Source organism: Peromyscus californicus, unplaced genomic scaffold (assembly GCF_007827085.1).
Source record: "Peromyscus californicus insignis strain IS unplaced genomic scaffold, ASM782708v3 Scaffold_3__1_contigs__length_106647218, whole genome shotgun sequence".
Taxonomy (NCBI): domain Eukaryota; kingdom Metazoa; phylum Chordata; class Mammalia; order Rodentia; family Cricetidae; genus Peromyscus; species Peromyscus californicus.
In genome coordinates this window covers 88,237,881-88,259,495 of record NW_026294551.1, presented here as the reverse complement: position 1 = coordinate 88,259,495, position 21,615 = coordinate 88,237,881, and the positions used below count along the sequence as shown (strand labels likewise).

The window sequence follows — 21,615 nt, the reverse complement described above, 5'->3', positions numbered from 1 at the left end:
GAGAACAGACTCTGAGAAAATGGGCTTTATTTGGAGTCATAGGAGTGTGAGCAGCCATGGATGGTGCCTGGTATCCCAATCCCAGCTCTGGTGACAAAGGGCACAGTGTTCGTGGCTCAGGCCTGCCCCAGGTGGTCCTTGCTGTGGTCCCAGGAGCACTGGGCTCGGCTGGGGACTATCAAGTAGCCAACTACAGGCATGGTTAACAGTAACAGGTAGCCCCAAGCACAAAGTTCTAGAAGTTTCTGAGTCTACTGCTGGGAGAACATGAGAAAAATGAAGCTAACTCCCTCCAAAGGAAGTAAACCCAACCTACTGAGCCGCCAAGCGCCTGGAGGCGGGAATGGTGCAGGAATGACCCCACACAAACGCAAGCCTCCTTCTAAGAACAGAACCGGGGCAAACCAGAACTGCACCTCCTCCTGGGCTGCTGTGCTGGACTCCAAGTCCCCTGCCCTGCTTACACATAACAGTGCAGAATTTCAAAACAATAACAAACAAACAAAAAAACAAAAAGCTGCCTTTCCAATGACTCGACTAGAAAATTCCAGAAGCCACATTCCAGCAGCTGGGACCCAGGGCTTTCAGGGTTCATTTTCCACCTCTTCCAGCACCTCTTCATACACATCCTTGTGGTCCTCCATGCTGTTGTGGTGGACGCGCTCAGGCATGATGCGAGACGGTGGGAGACCCAGGCCCTGGTGCACAGTGTCCACAGTGCTCTGGTCCACATAGTAAGATATGTTGGCTGAAGGAAGTCTTTTCCTCATCTCCTCAAGATACTTATAGGCCTAGAACAGAAGGAACAGTGGTGACCTGAAGGCCTGACAGATGTGACCACCAGTTACTTCTTTAGTTCACGTGAAAACAAGGCTGCCATATCATTCATTCATGGTAATAAGGTTTCTTAAACGTCAGGTCTCAGCTGCCCACCCTCGGCCAAGGAAAGCATCCTTGCTCCAGGTAAGAGCAAGGCCTTCCTTCGCTACGAGGGACACTCAGAGTCACTGGCCTGGGGCTCTCTAGTATTTGTAAGGGGACTGTCGTATGGGAAGCCATCTGATGTTTCAGGTTCTCAGTGACTAACCCTGCCTGAACTGTGATTAACATGAACAGCAAACCTTGAAGGTCCTTTAGCAGCCAGAACACAAGAATTTGGTGTGAGTTCTAGAGCCGCTTTTTCTAGAGTCTGCTTGCCATGGATGTCCCTGGACACTTGGCAAAGGAGGGCTGGATCTTTTACCCATTCTGGGCATGTGCTTGGCTGAACTGAGGTCAGTCTGCTAGTGGCTTACTGTTTCTTTTGATCAAGTATCTGGTTTAACCTAGTTATTAATTAAGTTTGCACAGGGCAGGCTTAGAGAGTAGGGGGCTGGGCAGGACAGACCCTGCTTCCTGTGGAGCAGCATACTTCTGTCTCCCTATACCTGCAAACACATGTTCATCTGCAGGGAGCATCTCATCCAAAAAAGGAGGTAAGGAAGGCTTACCCATAGATGTGCATGTTAATTCAAACAATGAACAAAATTACTAGCAGCTTTAAACATTTTTTTTTAAATTCAGATTAAATGAAATTTATTCTTACTGCTAGCAGAAGGACAACAGCCTTAGAGCCAAATTGGGAGCTTGTAGTGTCAGAGGGGGCTAAAGGAAGGGTTTATAGAGGTGGACTCCAAAGGTGGGCATCACGGTTATCTCGTGCTCTGTGGAATCCACAGCTGGAGGAGAAAAGGCTTCACTCCCTCAGTTGTTTGTCAGAGATAAAGAGACCATCTCATCCCAGACCCACAGCCAAGCTTTAAACATTTTCAAATGAACAGTTATGATTAGATATTATTTCTAGCTGCTTCTGAGTTTTAAGACAGGGTTTAACTGTGTGGCCCTGGCTGCCCTGGAACTCTCTTAGTACACCAGGCTGCTCTAGATTCTGTGGTAATCTCTGTCCTCTGCCTCCTGGTGCTAGGACTGTAGACTTGTGCCACCATAACTGTCTAGATCTCAGTGTTCTTAAGTATGCCAAAACTTAGAATGATTTTATTGGACAGATACACTACATCTATAAAGGTCATAAATAAGAAATATAAGGCTCTATTGTGATGTTTGGCTGGCTTTGACATCAAATCATAAACCCCAGGCCAGGAGCCAAATGAACATGAGCCCAAAGGGATGGGAAAATGCTGCCCTAGGTATTTAGAATTGCCTGTCTGTGTCAGGTGCTGTGGTGGATACATGGGACACAAGTTCAAAGGACAAGCTTAGGACATAGCCAAGGATTGCAGAAGATAAAGAGAAAGCTAAGTCCAGCAGCAGCAGCAGAATTAAAAGAAGAAGGAGCCCTGGAAAGCAAAGAGCAGATGAAGTTGAGAAGGCCTCGGGGTCTAGAAGGAACTTGCATCTTGACAGAGCTGGGCCAGTGTGCTGTGGGATGGTCTGTATGTCAAATGTGTTGCTGATTGGTCAATAAATAAATCACTGGTTGGCCAGTGGCCAGGCAGGAAGTATAGGCGGGACTAACAGAGAGGAGAATTGAGAGAACAGGAAGCTGGGTGAGAGAGACACTGCCAGCCGCCACCATGACAAGCTGCATGTGAAGATGCCGGTAAGCCACGAGCCACGTGGCAAGGTATAGATTAATAGAAATGGATTAATTTAAGCTGTAAGAACAGTTAGCAAGAAGCCTGCCACGGCCATACAGTTTGTAACCAATATAAGTCTCTGTGTTTACTTGGTCAGGTCTGAGTGGCTGTTGGACTGGCGGGTGAGAGAGATTTGCCTTGACCGTGGGCCAAGCAGGAAAACTCTAGCTACACCAGTGTCAGACTTAGAGGTAAAATGACCAAGTTTGAGGTGAGAAGTCTAGGTGGTCAACATCAGAGTAGTCCTTAAGAGATGGAAAACTGAGCAGCAACAGTAGCTATAAAATGAAGCACATTTTGGCCACGATGAGTTGAGGGACAATAGATGTAAGCAGCTGGAATTCTGGAAGGAAAGAAAAGGAAAGGAATAGAAACATATGTTTGATATAGAAGATGAATAAAAAAAAACCCTACTCAGACAAAAGTCAAGTAGAATGACGGAAATGTCTGGAATACTACAAAAGACAAGTAGATGACAAGTAAATGAGATGCTCAGCATCAGCCACTATGAAAATGTCACGGCCACAATGAGATAGATGACTCAGTCAGTGCACTGTACAGCCATGGGATGACTAACAACGAAAAGCAGTCATACAAAAGCTGGCAGAGCCAGTCACTCACACAGGACAGTAGTAGTAGTAGTAAAATGGAAGCTTGGCTGGGGATGGAGCTCCGCTGGTAGAGCAGGGTGCCTAGCATGAGCGCAGCACTGGGTTCAGTTTCCAGTGCTGCACAAACAGTATGGTGGCCCACTGTGATTTCAGCACTAGGTGAGGAGAGGTAGGCTTAGGACCAGTTACATAGTTCAAGGCCAGCCTGGACTACACAAGCCCCATCTTAAAAAGTCATGGGTCTGTTGTAGACACTTTCTCAACGATGAACAAAGTGAATGTGCTGGTTCATTTTTCTGTCAGCTTGACACAAGCTGGGGTCGTCTTGGAAGAGAGCCTCAATTGGGAAAATGCCTCCATTACATTGGTCTGTAGGTGAGTTTGTGGGGCATCTTCTGTGTGTGTGTATCGTGTGTGTGCCTAGTACCTGGGGAAGGCAGATGCTGTTGGACCCCTTGGAACTGGAGTTACGTATGGATGGTGAAGAGCCATCATGTGGGTCATGGGAATTGAACTGAGTTCACTACAAGAATAACAAGTGCTCTAAACCACTCAACTCTCTGTCCTGCCAGCCCTGGATTCTCTTGGTTAATAATGACTGAGATAGGAGGGCCCAGTCCATTGAGTGGTAGTGCCATCCCCGGGGAGGTGGTCCTGTGTGGTCTAAGAAAGCAGGCTATGGGGAACAGTGTTCCTTTGTGGCATCTGCTTGGGTTCTATCTCCAGGTTCCTGCCCTCACTTCCCTCAGTGACAGACTGTAACCTTGGAGTTGTAAGGTGAAATAAACCCTTTATGCCCTACGTTGCTTTTGGTGTTTATCAAAGCTATAGAAAGCACACTAGAACAGTGAGCTTGTCACCTCAAGGGAAATAGTAATAATCTCTGCCAACAACCAGGGCTGTGCTCTAGAGCACTAGGACTTGAGGTAAGCTGGGTGGCCTTACCATTTGGTATTCCTCCATCTGTACATGGTGTTCCACCAGGTAGCCATAGACGTCCCCGATACGGATGGTGCTGTCCAGGTCTGGCTCTTCTAGGAGCAGCTCACACTGTCTGATAGACTCTTTGGGGTCCTCTGTGTATGTCCTAACAAGGTGACAGACAAACCTTGAGCCTGACCCACAACACTCATTGCTTGCCAGAAGCTGGTATAGGTACCTGTACTGTAGGAACAGCTTTATGCAATGGCCAGATGGCATCTGTGTGTGTGAAGGTGACTTCCATGAATTATGTTAAGTCCTTAATTTGTTCATTTATAAATCCATTTACTTAACATACACTCGTCACCTTCAGTGGCAGGTCCTATGCTCTAACACCTAGAAGGTGTCTAGAAGGTGTTTAGACGGGGCACATGCAGAAAGGTGTGCCATCTTACACAAGGCAGTTAAAACTAGGAAGAACCTTCTTGTCAGAAGTGTGCATGGACTACCTCTATGGAACTATAAGCAAGCCCCCAGTCAAGTGCTTTTATAAGTTGCTTTGGGCATGGTCTCCTCATGTACATGGCATGGTGTCTCCTCACAGCAACAGAAAAATAACTCCGATGGCCCCTGACTGGGTCCATGGCTCCCCTTAGACATATCTACTGACTTGAGCTCACTCCTCCTGCCTGTCTTTTTTCTTAATTTCTGTGGAATAATCTTCCCAAGATGATGTTGAGATTTCGAGGGCATTCCCAGAGAGAAGCTTGGGTATAACAGGCAACAGTGAGTCCTATCTAGTGAATCCTATCTAGCTGATATTACCTGAAGAATATCTGCTGGAAACACAAACTTGGGCTGGTCTCTGAAAGTCAGCCTGAACTCTTCTGAAGGGGAGTGGAGAATCTTAGGGTACAAATAGAGGGCCTGGAGGACATGAGAAGCTCCCCGAGGCCAGCTTTCCATTACCCTCCTGACCCAGTCCCCTAGAGGACATACCTTCGGGCCTGGATGAACCTCTTCACTAGGGTCATCTTGCTTTGTAGCTGGGCTAGCTTGGTCTCCTGGTCCAGGGGGCTTTTGGCCTTGGCTTTGGACAGGCACTTATAGGCTTCAGTCAGTGCCCCGTGAGCCTTGTCATAGTTCTGGTATTCATCAATCTCCACCTGTACCAAAGAGACCCTTGAGGACCTAAGGGGCTCTGTGGGGACCCCTGAAATCCTGCTGGAACCCTAAAGAAGGTCTGTACCTGGGCACAGGCATCATAGAAGCCAGCCAGGAGGTCTAAGGCCCGCCCTTTGGTATAGAAGCTGATGATATTCTTCATGATCTCTGGCTCCTTCCGCCAGTCCAAGGACTGGAGGTAATTGGCTGCCATGATATAGATTTCCTTCTGTCTTGAGACGCCCGCAAAGAAGACAATTTTCTCTGTGTCTCCAGATTTTAGCAGTGCTCTCATGGCCTAGGCAGAGAAAGGGCCAGGGCTCAGTTGAGCAGGTTTAGGTCTTGAAAAACTCCAGGACAGTGCAGTTCCAGTTTGCTAATGGGACCCAATACTGTGAGTCTAGCTCCACCAGAAGCATCATTACAAGGGCCGTTATGGATCACACTCCCCAGGCCTTCAACATCCTAGCTAGGAAGGCTGCCCCCTGCTCAGGCTACTCAGCGGTACATGTAGCAGCAGGGCATGTGCCCAAATGCCCAACAAATGGCCCAGCGGAGACACAGTGGGCCAAACAGACTCACCTTCAGCTTGTTCCCAGCCTGCGTGTACTTCTTGGTGGCCAGGTGATAGTTGCCCTGGCGCATACAGCAGTTGGCAATCTGTTCCAGCAGCTCCCGCCGCGACTCCTCAGACAGATCCTTGGAGTCCTTGGCCACAGTCATCTTCTCCGCCATCTCCTCGGTGATGGTCATGTTCTGTTCTAGGCACAGCTGCAGAGCCTCGTGATACTGCAAGAGTGCCAGAGAGAGAAAGCAGGGCTGTGGCTGAGCTGCTGAGAGCCTGGATTTCCTTCACATCTGCCACCCCTTCAAGGAAGCTGGGCCCCTGGCTCCATGCTGGCCACTGCCTGTGGCTGAGTCGGACATGAAAAGGACTAAGCTAAGGGACAGACTCAGACATGTTATCTTCCCTCATGCTTTTATTAACTCAGAAGACTAACATTTGCAGTGGGAAAAGCTCCAACAATGTACGTTTTCATTACAAAAGACTTCAAAGTCAGGTGTGGTAGTGCACACCTGTAATCCTAGTACTTGGGAGGTGAGGCAGGAATGTGAGTACCAGGCCAGGTTGAGCTTCATGGTAAGTTCACGGCCACATCTCTAGGATATAGAGATAGACACCATCTTCAAAACAAAACAACAACCCTCCAGCCTGTATTGGGCATGGTGTCATGTGCTTATGGTTCTAGCTACTTCAGAGGCTCAGGCAGCCGGGTCACTTGAGCCTAGGATTTTGAGGCCAGCTTGAGACACTATCTAGAAAAACAAGCCCCCAAAATACAGGAAATTTATGTTGTGTGATTTCATTGCTTGCATGTGTACACACACACACACACACACACACACACACACACACACACGGAAGAACCAACTGCCTGGTCAGAGCTGAAGATGTGGGCTGGGTGCTGAGGCTGCTCTCACAGCAGCAGTCTTGGTGTACTATGCTGGGTGAACTTTTGAGACCTCCCCGACTACCCGACTCCCAGCCAAGTTGCGGCCGCAGCCTTCTTAAGACTTTGTAACAAACAGAAATAGCCGAACTGTCGCCCACCCCATGGCTCGCGCCATCCCTGTACCTTCTTGGCAGCCAGCAGAAGTTCCACAGCTTTTTCAAACTGCCCGTGCTCAATGCAGAAGTCTGAGCAGCGGGCCAGCAGAGCAGGATCTGACTTCTCATCCAGGTCCTCTGCTATGAGCTGTAGGGCTGCAAACTGCTGGGTGGTGAAGGCCAACTCCAGGGCCTTGGAGAAGTGTCCAGCCTATGGGCAGTGGTGAAACTTAGTTGCTGCTTGAGGTCCCAAGAATGCACCCAGCCAGTTTTTCTGGATCTTCACGAAGGCAGGTGTCTCTAGTCTCTGCAGGTCCCCAATGGAGGCCAACTGCTCACCTTGTGATACAGCATGACAGCCCTGTCCATCTGCTTGCCCTTCTCCTCGTAATACCGGGCTGCCTCGATCATGTCCTCTGGGGAGCTCAACAGGGCCAAGTTCATGAGCTGGTCATCTAAGCCATTCTCCTGCGGGGAGGAAGGTGTGGCTGTGCAGGTAGTTCTGTCTGGCCTACCCAAACCCACTTAGATTTGTGAATGTGGCTGTGTCTGGTATCACCAACGGATCAGTGCCAGTTGAGTTTTAAGGCACAGCAGGCCTTACTAGGTCAGTCTGTGTACCAGGACTTTCAGATGCCTTCTGTTCTGTTTTACAGGGCACTGCAAGTTAACACCCGAGGTGGGGAGAACTCCAGAAACAAGACCTCAAGGGGGTGTTCATACAAATGTCCAACAGCTTTTGATGAGGTGTCTAACTATGTGTAAGCGTCAGCCTACTACTGGCTCAGGAGCACTGGACAGTGTCACAATGTCAGAGGAAGCCCGGAAGGGAGGAGGGCCAGAAGAGCCAGGAGAGCCAGAAGTGAATATGGAAACCAGCAGTGGGTGACAGTGTTCACAATCCAGGCCTCTGAACCTTTGTGTTTTTTCCCTCTCAAACAGGGTTTCTCTGTGTAATAGCTCTGGCTATTCTAGAATTTGCTGTGTAGACCAGGCTGGCCTCGAATTCACAGAGATCCACCTGCCTCAGCCTCCCAAGTGCTGAGATTAAAGGTGTGAGCCACTGTGGTTGGGGATTTAGCTCAGTGGTAGAACGCTTGCCTAGCAAGCACAAAGTCCTGGGTTCGGTCCTCAGCTCCGAAAAAAAAAAAAAAGTGTGAGCCACCACTGCTAGGCTGAAGTACTCTCAATATAGAACTTTGAAAACAGCAACAGTGTGGGGAGAGGAGGAAGCCCTGTGTGAATGTGTGTTGTTGACACTGGCCTTAGCTACGTTAAGGAATCCAATACCTCAGACCCATAGAAATGGCAAAACTGGCCGGGCGGTGGTGGCGCACACCTTTAATCCTAGCACTCGGGAGGCAGAGCCAGGCAGATCTCTGAGTTCAAGGCCAGCCTTGTCTACAGAGCGAGATCCAGGACAGGCATCAAAACTACACAGAGAAACCCTGTGTTGAAAAAAAAGAAAGAAGAAATGGCAAAACCTTCCCTGGGTCAGGCTCAGGGGAACTGGTGAAGCCTTTCTCAGGTCTGTGTGATGATGCTGATGTGTGTACAGAAAGTGTTACAGTTCCCTCTTCCCAGATGTTTACAGCCTGAGACTGCTCCACTGCAGAGACTTCTTCCCAAGACCCACTAAGCCCTCCTCCTTCTGCTGCATATACTAAACACACTGAGTTTCTGGTTTGCTAGTAGTGCTCTCCTTAAGATTAAGCACAGCTCACCCAATCCCAGCTTTTCTAGACATGTGTCTGTCATTTCTTCACTCCGCTGTTACTCCAGTCAGGTTTCCAGGATCGAGCAGTGCAGGATGTGGCACAACAGAGTACCCCCTCCTTGTGCCCACGTGGAACCACATACCTTGCACAGGCGGATGGCATTGTTGAAGGCTTGTGCCCGTGTGTAGAAGTGCACTGCCTGCTTTACCTCGTCCTGGCTCTCGTACTGCCGGGCAAGGTGGTAGGATGCAGCCCAGTCTCCAGTCTCATTGGCTATATCGGCAGCCTGCAAAGACCCAGAGCAGCCAGGTCTTACCTCCATCCAGCAGCTTCGCTCCACTCAAACAGGTCCACTCCCACAGCATGCACTATGCGATTTTTTTTGTTTTGTTTTTTGAGACAGGGTTTCTCTGTGTAGCTTTGCGCCTTTCCTGGAACTCACTTGGTAGTCCAGGCTGGCCTCGAACTCACAGAGATCCTCCTGGCTCTGCCTCCCGAGTGCTGGGATTAAAGGCGTGCGCCACCACTGCCCGGCTGCGATTTTTTATTCTTAAGGACTTATTTATTTTATGTGCATTGGCGTTTTGCCTGTATGTATGTCTGTGTGAGGGTGTCAGATCTTGGAGTTACAGACAGTTGTGAGCTGCCATGTGAGTGCTAGGAATTGAACCCAGGTCCTCTGGAAGAGTAGCCAGTGCTCTTAACTGCTGAGCTATCTCTCCAGTCCCACCGATCTTTAAAAATATTTAATTTTTATGTGTCTGTGCATATAAATGCAGTGCCCATGGAGGCCAGAAGAAGGCACCATATGCTCTGGAGCTAGAGTTAACAGGTGGTTGTGAGTTGCCCCTCATGGATGCTGGGAACTCAACTCTGGAAAAGCAGCAAGCACTCTTAACTGCTGAGTCATCTCTCCACTCCTAACCTTCCTTTCTTTCTTAAAATTAAAATTGCGTGCACACACACACACACACACACACACACACACACACACACACACACGCACACACACGCACATGCAGTGGATCCATCTGAGGGCCCCATGCACAGCAGGCAAGTGCTCTACCTCTACCTCCCCAAGCACTCTCACCTTCTGAATGTTGCCCTGGAAGCAATGAATACGGACCAGGGAGAAGTAGTCCTGTGCCAGCTCGTAGTAGCGCAATGCAGTGTCCATCTCTGCCTGGCTCTCAAGGTACTGGGCCCACCACCTCCACAGGGTCCTGTGTGATAACCCTTGGAGCTTAGGGTCTCACCCCGACTGGAACTGACACCCTGCACCATCACTGCCCACAGGTGATGCATGAGACGGGAAGGGGCAGATCTGGAGTCTGTTCCAGGGCCTGCACTTGGATCACTCCCCGCTCTGACATGGAACAACACCATGCCAGACTTCATGGCAGACCCACACAACTGGGAGGGGTTGTCCCATTGGGACACTTACTTGTCCTTCATCCTATTGATGTAGAGCTCCAGTGACTGCAGGTCTTCTGAGAGCATCCTTGGTACCTCAAAACGGTGGGTGTCTGACTTCTCATAGCTGTGGAAGAAGGAGCCGTTCCATTTTGCTTCAGGATCAGGGGCTACATCATAGAGCGCAGGGAGCAGCCTGAGAGCAGTACACCTGGCCTGAGGCGCTGGGGTCTGTGCACTGTTTTGTGCTATATGGACCAGAGTGTTAGCCATACCTCAGAGCTTATCATGACAAGTTCAGATCATGGACATGACTCTAAGCACAGCTCACCCCAGCTTCGGAATGGGTTTCCCTGTGGCTCTATCTCCGTGGCACATTTTTCCTCAGGGGTCCCCAAGTCTGGTATGTACCACACTGACTGACATACAGAAGGTCAGACACCCTGTCCCACCACCACAGAACCCAGGCTCCTGGAGAGCTCCTGTGGAGGATCACATGGGCCGTCCTGGGACAGAAGAGTGAGACCCTTCCGTTTAGAACAGTCAGGGCCCATCCCTGCCTGAGTCCACTCACTAATTGAGGGCCAGACCACAGTCAGCACTGGCCTCCAGGTGCTTAGCATAGTTGTAGTAGGTGGTGCGCAGGTGGACGCGGTCGTGGAGCTCAGCCACCTCCACAGCTTTCTGCCACTGATCTGAGGCTTGGTAGAGCTTGTTCAGGAGGTCATAGCGCTTGCACTTTTTGTAGAGTTGTTCAGCCTCCTCCTGGGGGTTAAGAGAGATGCCTCCTCAGTCACAGCGCTGATGCTTTAGAAAGGCCATCACAAGGCGCTGTCACAATGTCACTTTGCTGTGAAGGTCATTTCACAGACTAGGACAATAGCTGCCCCCACAAGCTCATGACAAAGATGCACAGCATGCCTTGAGGACACACACTTGGGATGCATATGGACACCATGCACAGGGCTGGCACAGTCAAGACAGGCAACGTGTGTCCATGTGACTTTCCAGTCACCAGTTAGACCTGTACATTGCTGAGGGAATGTTTAACCTTGCTACAGCCCAGGTGTCCTCTGGGGGGCCGGGGGAGTCCTGCAGAACTTCTGTGCTCCCCTACAAATATGGAAGTCCTCTGGGGTGCTCCTGCCATGCAGTACATGTGTGAGTGGAATGCCTGCACCCCACAGTTCCCTGCTCAGAGGTCTGTCCGTTGTATGCACACTAAGCCAAGGCAGCAGCACTTGACTGTGGGGAATGTGTCAGTATCTTTGGGCTGAAGGCGGGAGGAGGTAGCCCCAGTAGAGACCAGAGGCCTTAGGAAACCAACCAATAGTTTAGGATATTTTGCGGGACTCCTGTTTGTAGATGGACATCTACCAGGAACACCTTCTGTCTCCTTTCTGTAGGCTCCATGCCCCAAGAGACCAATAGGCAGATTCTGCCTGTCCACCTGCCAGCCTCCCTCTGTCTCCTCAGCCCTCCCTGTATTACTAGACTTTAGCTGAGGAGGGTCTATGCTTAGCAGCCTCTGCCCTTTTTACTGCAGGCTCAGCTTGGCAATGTGGCAGGAATAACCACCTTCCTCTCTGCCCCCAAGAGATGTCTGTCTGTCTGAGACTGGGACCACTCACCAGCATGCCCAGCTGGATGGCCAGCATGGCCACTCTGGCTTCCAGTTCTGGCTCCCGCTCAGCTTCCCGAAGTGCTCGGGCCCCACGGGCATGGCCCATGTTCCCTAGGCACACCTTGGCAACATCCAGCCTCTGAGTCTCCACACACATGCGTGCCAGGTTCTCCCAGACAGTCTCACTGCAGACAGAAGAGAGGCGGCCTTGTCAGCTTGCAAGCCAGAGCTTAGGGTGCCCACCAGCCCCTTCTCAGCATCTGATGGTGCATATAACCACCAAGTGGGGGGATGGATCCTACAGCTGAGCAATGGACTCCTGTTTCCTAGACTACTTCCCGTGTTGGGACCCTACAGGAAGAAGGGGCCACGACAGCCTTACATTACCTCTCCCAGACAGAAGTCAGTGTTTGGAAAGCTGGGGTGAAGGGAGTCCACAACTCCAACTCAATCTAGGGGCCTGGAGCAGGGCCAGACCCTGATGTGTGGCTGGACAGTGGACCCTTCTTTGTCCCTCATTTTGAGGTAGTCCACTGTGAGCCTGGACCTTCTCAGAGAGTCCCTGCCTCAGGCACAGAAGCCTTTTGTAAACACATAGCTTGGGACAACATTGAATGCAGAGGTGGGAAAGGGAACCAGTTTATTATCTACACAGTTCCCGCCTCTGCTTAGGCTAACTGGAAATAGGTTCTTCCTGTTCTAAGACCACGGCAGTGTTATACACACAGGAATGCACATACACATGCAGTTAAACCCCCCCCCCACACACACACATACACACACTATGCAGAGCAGCCACAAGGCCTCGGGGCGTGCTGACAGGAGCATCCTTATAGAAGCATTTACCTCAGGCCCTCTCATCACATTCCAGGCTCCCCCCAGACAAAGCCTGGCCAGAGTGGCAGCCTTCTTTCAGGAAGTGGGGCAGGTCTGTCCTTTCCTAGCCTCACAGACTTGGCAGAACTAAGGAACTTGGAAGGCAGCTGCCCACACCAGGCTGGCTGCTGTTCTGGGGGTGGGGGGTGGGGCCTGAAACACAGTTGTCCTGAACCTTTTCCTAAGGATTTGTCCAGGAAGAAAGATGGGTAAGAGGAATCTCAATCTGTTGGGCCAAGTCCTACTGTGGGCAGCTAGATGACCCATGGATGACCCACATTTAGACTCCCTGATTTGAATGGAAGTGGAAGGAAAACACCAAATAAGTCAGCTCAGGCGTTGGCTGGGGTGGGGGTGACCACCGCTGTGTCTATGGTTGAAAATTTACATATCCAGGTATCCTTTCCTTCAAGCCAGCATATTCTGTCCATCGGTTATTTTGACCTGTCTGGGGCCTGCTAGAACTCTGATTCCACAGCTATATGTATCAAGAAAGATGAGGACAAGCATGTCTACATTTTAGCAGTGACACTCGTGGTGACTACTGCTTATAGGGGGTGAAGCCTGACCAGAGGTCTACGTAGTAACATGGGGTCAAGGTGCTGTGCTAGGAGAGAGGTAAGCATGTATGCTTCAATCCCAGCCAGCTGTGGAGGGCTTCAACTTCCCCGACTACAGGCTCATCTCCATCCCTTCACAGCCTCTCCTGGGGCTTCTCACACTCTGGGCTGCAATTTTCAAAACACACAAGAGCTTTTCTGGAGAGGTGGCACATGAGCTAGCTGAGGACCTCTAAGAAGTGCCAGTCATCGGGCAGCACCTTGCTGAGCTATTTTTCCAGCAGGTGAACTCACTGTTCTCTTGCTTTGGGCTTTGGAAATCAAATGACTCATGGCAGCCCTGAGGCAGTATATGTGGAAAACCTGCTGTGGCCACATGGTCCTGGCCAGGGCAGCATCCCGACAGGAACTGCTATGCCTGGATACACATCAGGCAGAGGCTGGTCATCTGGAGCCTCAAGCAGTAAGTCCCACTCTTTAAACTCCTTATTATCCTTTTGCATGGCCTCTCACAAGGGGGCTCTGGGCCTCATGTCGGATCCTGTGGGATGCCTGCCAACTCTTTGGAGAAGGTTTCTTTAAGTCAATGCTGTTTCTAGAAATGCCATCGAGTGGCAAGTCTGGAATCCCAAAGGAAATGCTTGGTTCTCTCAGCACAACTCCAGTGAGCTACACAGAACTCTCAGAAGGGACAGGGTCTGCCAGTGCCCTCCCGGGCTTGCTGGGCTAGCTGAGTGTATGAAGCACAGGCGGTTGTGTCTACAGCAAGATGGTAGCTAGATAGGAGGCCATTTAAAAAATCATCCTGTTCCTACTAGTTTACATGATTAGATGCTTAAAAAATGTTTGCAAAGCTGGATATGGTGGCACACACCTTTAATCCCAGTATGCAGGAGGCAGAGAGGCAGGAGAATCTCTGTGAGTTTGAGGCCAGCCTGGTCTACACAGTGAGTTTCAGGATAGTCAGGGTTACATGGTAAGAGCCTGTCTCAAAAAAATGAAACCAAAAGAACAGCTTACTTCTGCTGCCTCCTAAGGCCGGGGTATGAGGGCTAGATGGAGGGAAGGATATGGCCTTTTGGCTGCCTGTGTCCCTGGCTAGCCCCTCTTCTGCACCGTCTAGAAAGCAACGGCTGTATCCATATCCGGTGTTGGGAAATATATAACTAAATAAGTGCAGTCACTGGCCTGTAGACAAAGCTGGCTGTCGTGTGCCCTGGGTCTTCTCTTTTCCCACCAGGAGGGTCTGGCCCTTTTGCTGAGTGGGAGACAGGCTGGAGACTTGTCTCGGTGTTGCTGTGCTTCCCTGGCCCTGTACGTGACAAAGATCTTTTCACATCACTGAAATGTCTGGCTATTTCCACATGGGCCTCTGCCTGAGACTGAATCAAGCAGGGGGTCTGAACAGCTTGTGCTAGAGGCACAGGCCCCAGCCAGGCGGGGAGAATTTGGGAGAGGGTCCCTTAAAGTCAGCAAAGGCCCGCTCTGGCTGGGCTGAAGCTGCTGTGCACCACATGGGGAGGGCCAGGCCTCAGCTCCTGTAAGAGCCTAGGTCCAAGAAACGGCTGCCAGCCTTTTCCACAAATGCACACTGTACTTCCTGTGGCTGTCTCTAGACCAGGACCATCTCAACTCCCACAAGATTCTTGACATTCTCTGCACACAACTCCCTCACAACTTCTCTCAAGGATGGGACAGCTCCAACTCCAATGCAGAGTTCTGGGATCTGTGCATCTGGCATCAATTCCAAGAAGTAAACACCCTCGAGGCCCTGTCCAAGGCTTGAGAATTTCCTGTTGTCTGAGTTAACTCTGTGGAGAAGGATCACATCTGCACTTCATCAGCTTACAGGCACCTAGATGAGAAGCAGATGTGGTCACAGAGGGGGCTCTGCCACAGGCCTAATTTCTGGGAGGACCTATGCTCAGCTGGATCTGTCCTGATGAGCAACTAGGGGACCAGTAGGCTGATCTACACTTGTGATGTTCCCTGATTGTCTAAGTGTGTGTGTGTGTGTGTGTGTGTGTGTGTGTGTGTGTGTGTGTGTGTGTGGTGGCAGTGTGGAGAGTGGGGGGTAGATGAGCATGCAGCTACAGTAACACTCTTCCAGCTTGGTTTGGGGTCCTCTGGGTCAGAGATTTCCTACCAGCCACACAGGAGCCTAAAATCCTCTGAGGACAGCGTCGTATCTCAAGACAGGACCTTCCTGACTCCATCTCTCCCTGCCTACCCTCTCACACAGACAGGCAGATGCTGAGTGCACAGACACCTGGTGGTATATACACGGCAGAAGCTCCCACAGGGCTTTGGCTTCCTCCCCACCCAGCTCAGGAAAGGAAAAACAGGGGTATCCCAAGGGCCCTATCTGAGGTATCCTTTAGTACCAGCTACAGAAGGTTGAGGCAGAAGGATCACATCAGCCTGGGAGTTAGAGAACTCTTAAAACAGCTGCCTGGGTTTGAAACTACACGTTTGGTTTTCACTAAAAATTAGCCATTTAATAACTACCCAAAGATAACTGGCTTAATTAAGGAGGGAAATAGAGCCAGGTGGTAGTGGTGGTGGCAGCGGGGCACGCCTATAATCCTAGCACTTGGGAGGCAGAAGCAGGCAGATCTCTGTGAGTTCAAGGCCAACCTGGTCTACACAGTAAGTTCCAGGACAGGCTCCAAAGCTACACAGAGAAACCCTATCTTGAAAAACCAAACCAAACCAAAACAACAACAACAACAAAAAAAGAGGGAAATAGATTTTCTTTTAATGGAAACTTTGGGAAATTTCTATTTCAAATATACCTGCTCTATTCCATGTTTGGGAAGATGTGTTGGAGATGTGGCACCCTAATTCTGCCTCTGGTGGGGAGGCACTTTAGGGAACAATGGCAGTTGTCCTCAAGTGTTTTCTGAGGCATAGCATGAGTAGAGGGCAGAGAGCACCCCACACTGCTTGTCAAGTTCCTTCTGTTTAGAGCATAACCCACAGGTCGGGCCGTGGTGGTGGAGGTGGTGGTGATGGTGGTGGAGGTGGTGGTGATGGTGGTGGTGATGGTGGTGGTGGTGATGGTGGTGGAGGTGGTGGTGATGGTGGTGGAGGTGGTGGTGATGGTGGTGGTGGTGGTGGTGATGGTGGTGGAGGTGGTGGTGATGGTGGTGGAGGTGATGGTGATGGTGATGGTGGTGGTGGTGGTGGTGGTGATGGTGGTGGTGGTGGTGGTGGTGGTGGTGGTGGTGGTGGTGGTGGTGGTGGAGGTGGTGGTGATGGTGGTGGTGATGGTGGTGGAGGTGGTGGTGATGGTGGTGATGGTGGTGGAGGTGGTGGTGATGGTGGTGGAGGTGGTGGTGGTGGTGATGGTGGTGATGGTGGTGGAGGTGGTGGTGATGGTGGTGGAGGTGATGATGGTGGTGGAGGTGGTGATGGTGGTGGTGGAGGTGGTGGTGGTGGTGGTGATGGTGGTGGAGGTGATGATGGTGGTGGAGGTGGTGGTGATGGTGGTGGAGGTGGTGGTGATGGTGGTGGTGATGGTGGTGGAGGTGATGATGGTGGTGGAGGTGGTGGTGATGGTGGTGGTGATGGTGGTGGAGGTGGTGGTGATGGTGGTGGAGGTGGTGGTGGAGGTGGTGGTGATGGTGGTGGAGGTGGTGGTGATGGTGGTGGTGATGGTGGTGATGGTGGTGGTGATGGTGGTGGAGGTGGTGGTGATGGTGGTGATGGTGGTGGAGGTGGTGGTGGAGGTGGCGGAGGTGGTGGTGATGGTGGCGGAGGTGGTGGTGGTGGTGGTGGAGGTGGTGGTGATGGTGGTGATGGTGGTGGTGATGGTGGTGGAGGTGGTGGTGATGGTGGTGGAGGTGGTGGTGATGGTGGTGGAGGTGGTGGTGATGGTGGTGGTGATGGTGGTGGAGGTGGTGGTGATGGTGGTGGAGGTGGTGGTGATGGTGGTGGTGATGGTGGTGGAGGTGGTGGTGATGGTGGTGGAGGTGGTGGTGATGGTGGCGGGAGCAGCAGCAGCAGCAGCAGCAGCAGCAGCAGCAGCGCACGCCTTTAATCCCAGCACTTGGGAGGCAGAGGCAAGCAAACCTCTGTGAGTTTGAGGCCAGCCTGGTCTACAGAGGGAGTTCCAGGACAGTTAGGGCTACATAGCAAAACCCTGCCTTAAACAAACAGAGAGAGAGAGAGAGAGAGAGAGAGAGAGAGAGAGAGAGAGAGAGAGAGAGAGAGAGAGAGAGAGCGCATAACCCACCGAGAGGCTGGACCCAGAGACCTAGAATGAAAAGTAAACTTCCCTCAGGCTCAGGGCAAGGAGAATGGAAACTATAAATAAGCCACAGTAACACTGGCTTCAAACATCAGGGGAAATCGAAAACCCCTCCGAGTTGACAAGACCTTCTCAGGCTTGATGACTGGAATGTGAACTTATGGAGTACATGGAGCCTGCTTACACGAACATGTGATTGAAGGCAGCAGTACTAGGAAGTCGGGGGTGGCCGGCGCACGTCAGTGCGTCGGTGCATGAAGACAGGAAAAGGCTGTACCATTACTACCTGGGCACTAGTCAGCACCAAATTCTTGTGTCCAAATACTGTCCTGGGTGCATGTGCTAGAGGCTGGGGTCGGCAGCTGACAGCACTTACATTCTTGTGTTCACTTATGCCTCTCTAGAACCCTGGTGGGTGGATTCCTATTATGGGAGGATCAGGCTCTCTGGAGGTGGGGCACCGAGTCTCAGACCTGGTTGTTGTTGTTGTTTTTTTTTTTCTTTGAGACAGGGTTTCTCTGTGTATCTTTGCGCCTTTTCCTGGAACTCACTTGGTAGCCCAGGCTGGCCTCGAACTCACAGAGATCCGCCTGGCTCTGCCTCCCGAGTGCTGGGATTAAAGGCGTGCACCACCACTGCCTGGCTCAGACCTGGTTGTTTTCATTCACCAGAGCTGAAGGGTTATGAGGAGAGCAAATGATAGTATAGTCACCTGTCTTGCTCCTGTCCAGCCTCAGGGGAATAATCGCCATGTCAGTAAGCAAAGCTGGCCGGTCAGAAACCACATGAGCTATCCCAGCCTGCACAGTGCTCCAAGCCCCCTCCCAGAATTCTGCCTCTCCTTGACCACAAGAACAACCCCAGCCAGAGGTTCCTCAAGTGAGGCCCTTCTCTATCAGGTCTGAGCACACGTGCTCCTTGACAGCAGATGACGGTCTGTCTCAGGTGCCTCTCCACCCTGCTCTGCCCTCCCAGAACCTGTATCTCCATCCCAAGGTAGAACCCCAGCTGGACAGTGGTGGTGCACACCTTTAATCTCAGCTTTTTGGAGGCAGAGGCAGGTAGATCTCTGTGAGTTCAAGGCCAGCCCGGTTTACAGAGTTAGTTCCAGGACAGCCAGGGCTACACAGAGAAAGCTTATCTTGAAAAACTAACCCCCCTGGCCCCCCAAACCAAAAGTAGAACCCCCGTGGAGAGGGAAGGCTGTAGACCAGTGGTTCTCAACCTTCCTAAAGCTGCTATCCTTTACTACAGTTCCTCATGGTGTGGTGAACCCCAACCATAGAATTATTTTGTCGCTACTTCCTAACCGTAACTTTGTTACTGTTATGAATCTTAATGTAAATATCTGTGTTTTCCCATGGTCTTAGGTGACCCCTGTGAAAGGGTCTTTCGACCTCCTCAAGAAGGTCATGACCCATGGTTGAGAACCACTGCTGTAGACATTGGGGACTCATAGTGCCTATCATGCAGGGGGCAATGGATGGATGGACGGTTGGACACCTAGTCCCTTAGGATTCTGCCTGCTTATGGTGTCCCTAGCATCCCCTGATCCTGGACCTAGCACAGCTGGCTAGGTTTGACAGCAACAGGTAAGATGAGTGTCCTGGCTGGTGTTTCTGACTACTCCTATGGGCCAGGAAGGTGGGAGGGGCAGCCAGGGGGTGGGCTGGAGCAGGCCGTTCCCATCAGGAAGCACATCCTGTTAGTGTCTGGCTCTGTGGCAGGGTTGCTATTTGTTGCAGTTGGCTACGCCCTCCTGTTCACCAAAAACAGCCTCAAAAACAACCATTTCCTCTCTGCTGAGAGACAGGGAAACGGGAGCTCACACACACAGCTCACACACACACGCGCATACACACATTTCCTTGTAGCAGGCATTCTGCTTTCCAGGACCTGCCATTTGTGGCAGAGGCATCAAGACGGGCTAGGCAGCAGAGAGGTGGCCAAACCCACGCTGCTTCCCAACCCTGCCTGCTCCTCTCATCGGACTGGCTCCCACGGGCAGTTCTAAGGAGTGTGACCCAGCTGATTCTCACGCTGTCCCTGCCTCCTGAGTTACTTCGTTTTCCATTGCTGTAGGCAAGAGGTGCCTGGACACAGCCTCTCTGGCCTCGGTTCCAAAGAAGACAGCCCACTTACAACTCTGGATTCTCGCTGGTGTGGCCGGTGCCCCAGCTTTCTCCCTGGAATGGGTCTTGGGGAGACCAGCTTCAGCACAGGCTTGTCCCTGCTCCAGGTTCAAGAGGGAGGATAAGGCAGGGCCGTGATCAGCTCACTTGGACCTGTCCCATGGGCTTCTCCCTATACTGCCGACATCCTCATGTGCCTGGCTGGACCTGCTGCATAGCTTCCCAAGGATGAGTGGTGATGTTCTCTAGCTACCCCTAGCAGCATCTCGGCTTTCTCTGGATGCACAGCAGCTGACTGGGACTTGGGACTTTCTCCGAGATAGACAGTACTCACAGTCAGATATGACTGTGCAGAAACTTGTGGCCACAGCTGTGCTGGTGGCCCTTGTCTCACTCATCCTCAACAATGCAGCAGCCTTTACCCCCAACTGGGTGTACCAGACGCTGGAGGATGGACGCAAGCGAAGTGTGGGGCTGTGGAAGTCCTGCTGGCTGGTGGACAGGGGTAAGGGAGGCACAAGCCCTGGGTCCCGAGTTGGGCAGGCGGACACACATGACTGCGAGGTGCTGGGATGGGGCTCTGAGTCAGCAGGTTTCCAGGAGTCTCGAGGCACCGTCAAATGTAAGTCTCCTTATTTTTCTGTCACCTTCGTGTGGTTAGATGAGGGGAGGTTGTGCTCATGATAGTGGTGACGTCAGGGAACCTGGGCCTCATGCCCTCCCTGAAAAGCAATGCTGCATAACTCCCCTGATGAGCTTAGACTCTGCCTCTGGCTTCTTTCATGTGGCTGAAGGCTCTTTCTCTGCCATTATATGTGGTTGAAGGATGAAAGATGGGCATACTAATCAAATCAAGACATTTTTCCTTGGTTAAAAATAAATATTATTAAGGAGTAAATTAAGAAGTATAAGACCATGTGGATGAGTTCTGTCTTTATTTCTGAGGTAGTCAGGGCCTTTAGGATAGTGAAGGAGACTCTGGCTAGGATGTCTAGGACACCAAAGGAAGCACGTGGTAGCAAAGCACAGTGTTACCTCCCCCACCCCAATGGTGCTCTTCTCTTTCTCCAGCTCTCTTGTCTTGGGGTCTATATACTACCCTGGGAGTGGGGGAACTTCACTTAAAAGAGCACTAAGGTTTGAGAGTACAAGAAGAAAGGGTTGCATAAATAAGAAGATGCTACATAAAACAGGCATGTCTGTTTACATGCAACTTCTCTCCAGATGACAACCCCCTAAAACTGACAAGAGGTCTGGTTTACAGGTACCCAGTCTCTACTACAAACTGCCACAGAGGCTACAAGTCAGACAACCCCGTCAGAAGATGACACTGATCTTTAGAAAGCATGAGACTTAGGTGGGCATCCCTTCAGTGTGATCAAGGGACTTTCTGGAAATCCGGAGTGATGTGTTCCTGACCAACAGCAGGTTTGCAGGCCAGGCCAGGGAACAGCATCCCCATCTCATAGGTAGAAGTACCTAAGCTTACAAGGGGGGTTGGCCTCTTCCCCTCTTCCTTGGGGCCTTGACAGGCAGGGAGCCTTTTACTGAGAAAAAGACCAAAGCCCATGAGTGCACTCTCAGAATCTAGGTGTCTGTGGGAGGCCAAACAGCTGAACTTGGGTCTGTGTGTGATGGGTCAGTAGAGAGAGTTTTCCCTCTGCATTCTGGGACCATTCTGGCTAGGCAGGAAAGCTAGTAACCCTGAGGTTAAGGTTCTCATATGGGCTGTGGCTTTGCCCAGGTCTTCTGGGGGTGGGGCCAGGTGTAGGCCAGGGCTCCTGTCTTCTCCTTCTCACTAGGCTCTGAGACTTGCCAAGTCCATCCTGGACCATGCTGTCCCCTGTGATACGGGTACAGTACTGCCCCCTTTTCTGCCTTTTGTGCTCCAGCAGGTGCAGCCCAGGAGCATCTCGGAGACACCCTGTTCTTCCCACTCTCCTTCTGAGGTCTGTTACCTCAGGCCAACAGAACACACAGGGCCTCTATGACCTCCTCCCTACCCACATCCGTGTGACAGACAGCATGGCAGCTCCAGCTGCTCCTGCCCCGAGCACCCCACATTTCCCCTTTCACCTGTGCCTTCCTGAGGATCTCAC

The 21,615-nt window shown here is 51.3% G+C and overlaps 2 protein-coding genes across 8 annotated transcripts in view; one reads left to right on the top strand and one right to left on the bottom strand.

Annotated features, from left to right (window-relative positions):
- Positions 1–10: 10 nt before the first annotated feature.
- Ift140 (intraflagellar transport 140) overlaps positions 11–21,615 on the bottom strand; it is an 88,909-nt gene continuing 67,304 nt past the window's right edge. For 4 of the 6 annotated variants that reach the window (XM_052758674.1, XM_052758673.1, XM_052758672.1 and 1 more), the window contains 12 exons: positions 11,704–11,881; positions 10,647–10,837; positions 10,104–10,199; positions 9,750–9,882; positions 8,802–8,945; positions 7,281–7,409; positions 6,970–7,152; positions 5,915–6,121; positions 5,418–5,630; positions 5,168–5,334; positions 4,193–4,334; positions 11–791 (listed from right to left, as the gene is read on the bottom strand). In XM_052758674.1, coding sequence (XP_052614634.1) covers positions 585–791; positions 4,193–4,334; positions 5,168–5,334; positions 5,418–5,630; positions 5,915–6,121; positions 6,970–7,152; positions 7,281–7,409; positions 8,802–8,945; positions 9,750–9,882; positions 10,104–10,199; positions 10,647–10,837; positions 11,704–11,881 — 1,990 coding nt within the window. In that variant the 3' untranslated portion in view covers positions 11–584. Of the gene's footprint in view, positions 792–4,192; positions 4,335–5,167; positions 5,335–5,417; positions 5,631–5,914; positions 6,122–6,969; positions 7,153–7,280; positions 7,410–8,801; positions 8,946–9,749; positions 9,883–10,103; positions 10,200–10,646; positions 10,838–11,703; positions 11,882–21,615 lie in introns of those variants that run through there. The other 2 variants (XM_052758679.1, XM_052758676.1) reach the window with 2 other exon arrangements.
- The window catches only part of Tmem204 (transmembrane protein 204), a 28,054-nt gene continuing 23,780 nt past the window's right edge, over positions 17,342–21,615 (top strand). The window contains exons 1-2 of one of the 2 annotated variants that reach the window (XM_052758689.1): positions 17,342–18,976; positions 19,467–20,138. In XM_052758689.1, coding sequence (XP_052614649.1) covers positions 19,859–20,138 — 280 coding nt within the window. In that variant the 5' untranslated portion in view covers positions 17,342–18,976; positions 19,467–19,858. Of the gene's footprint in view, positions 18,977–19,036; positions 20,139–21,615 lie in introns of those variants that run through there. The other variant, XM_052758688.1, reaches the window with a different exon arrangement.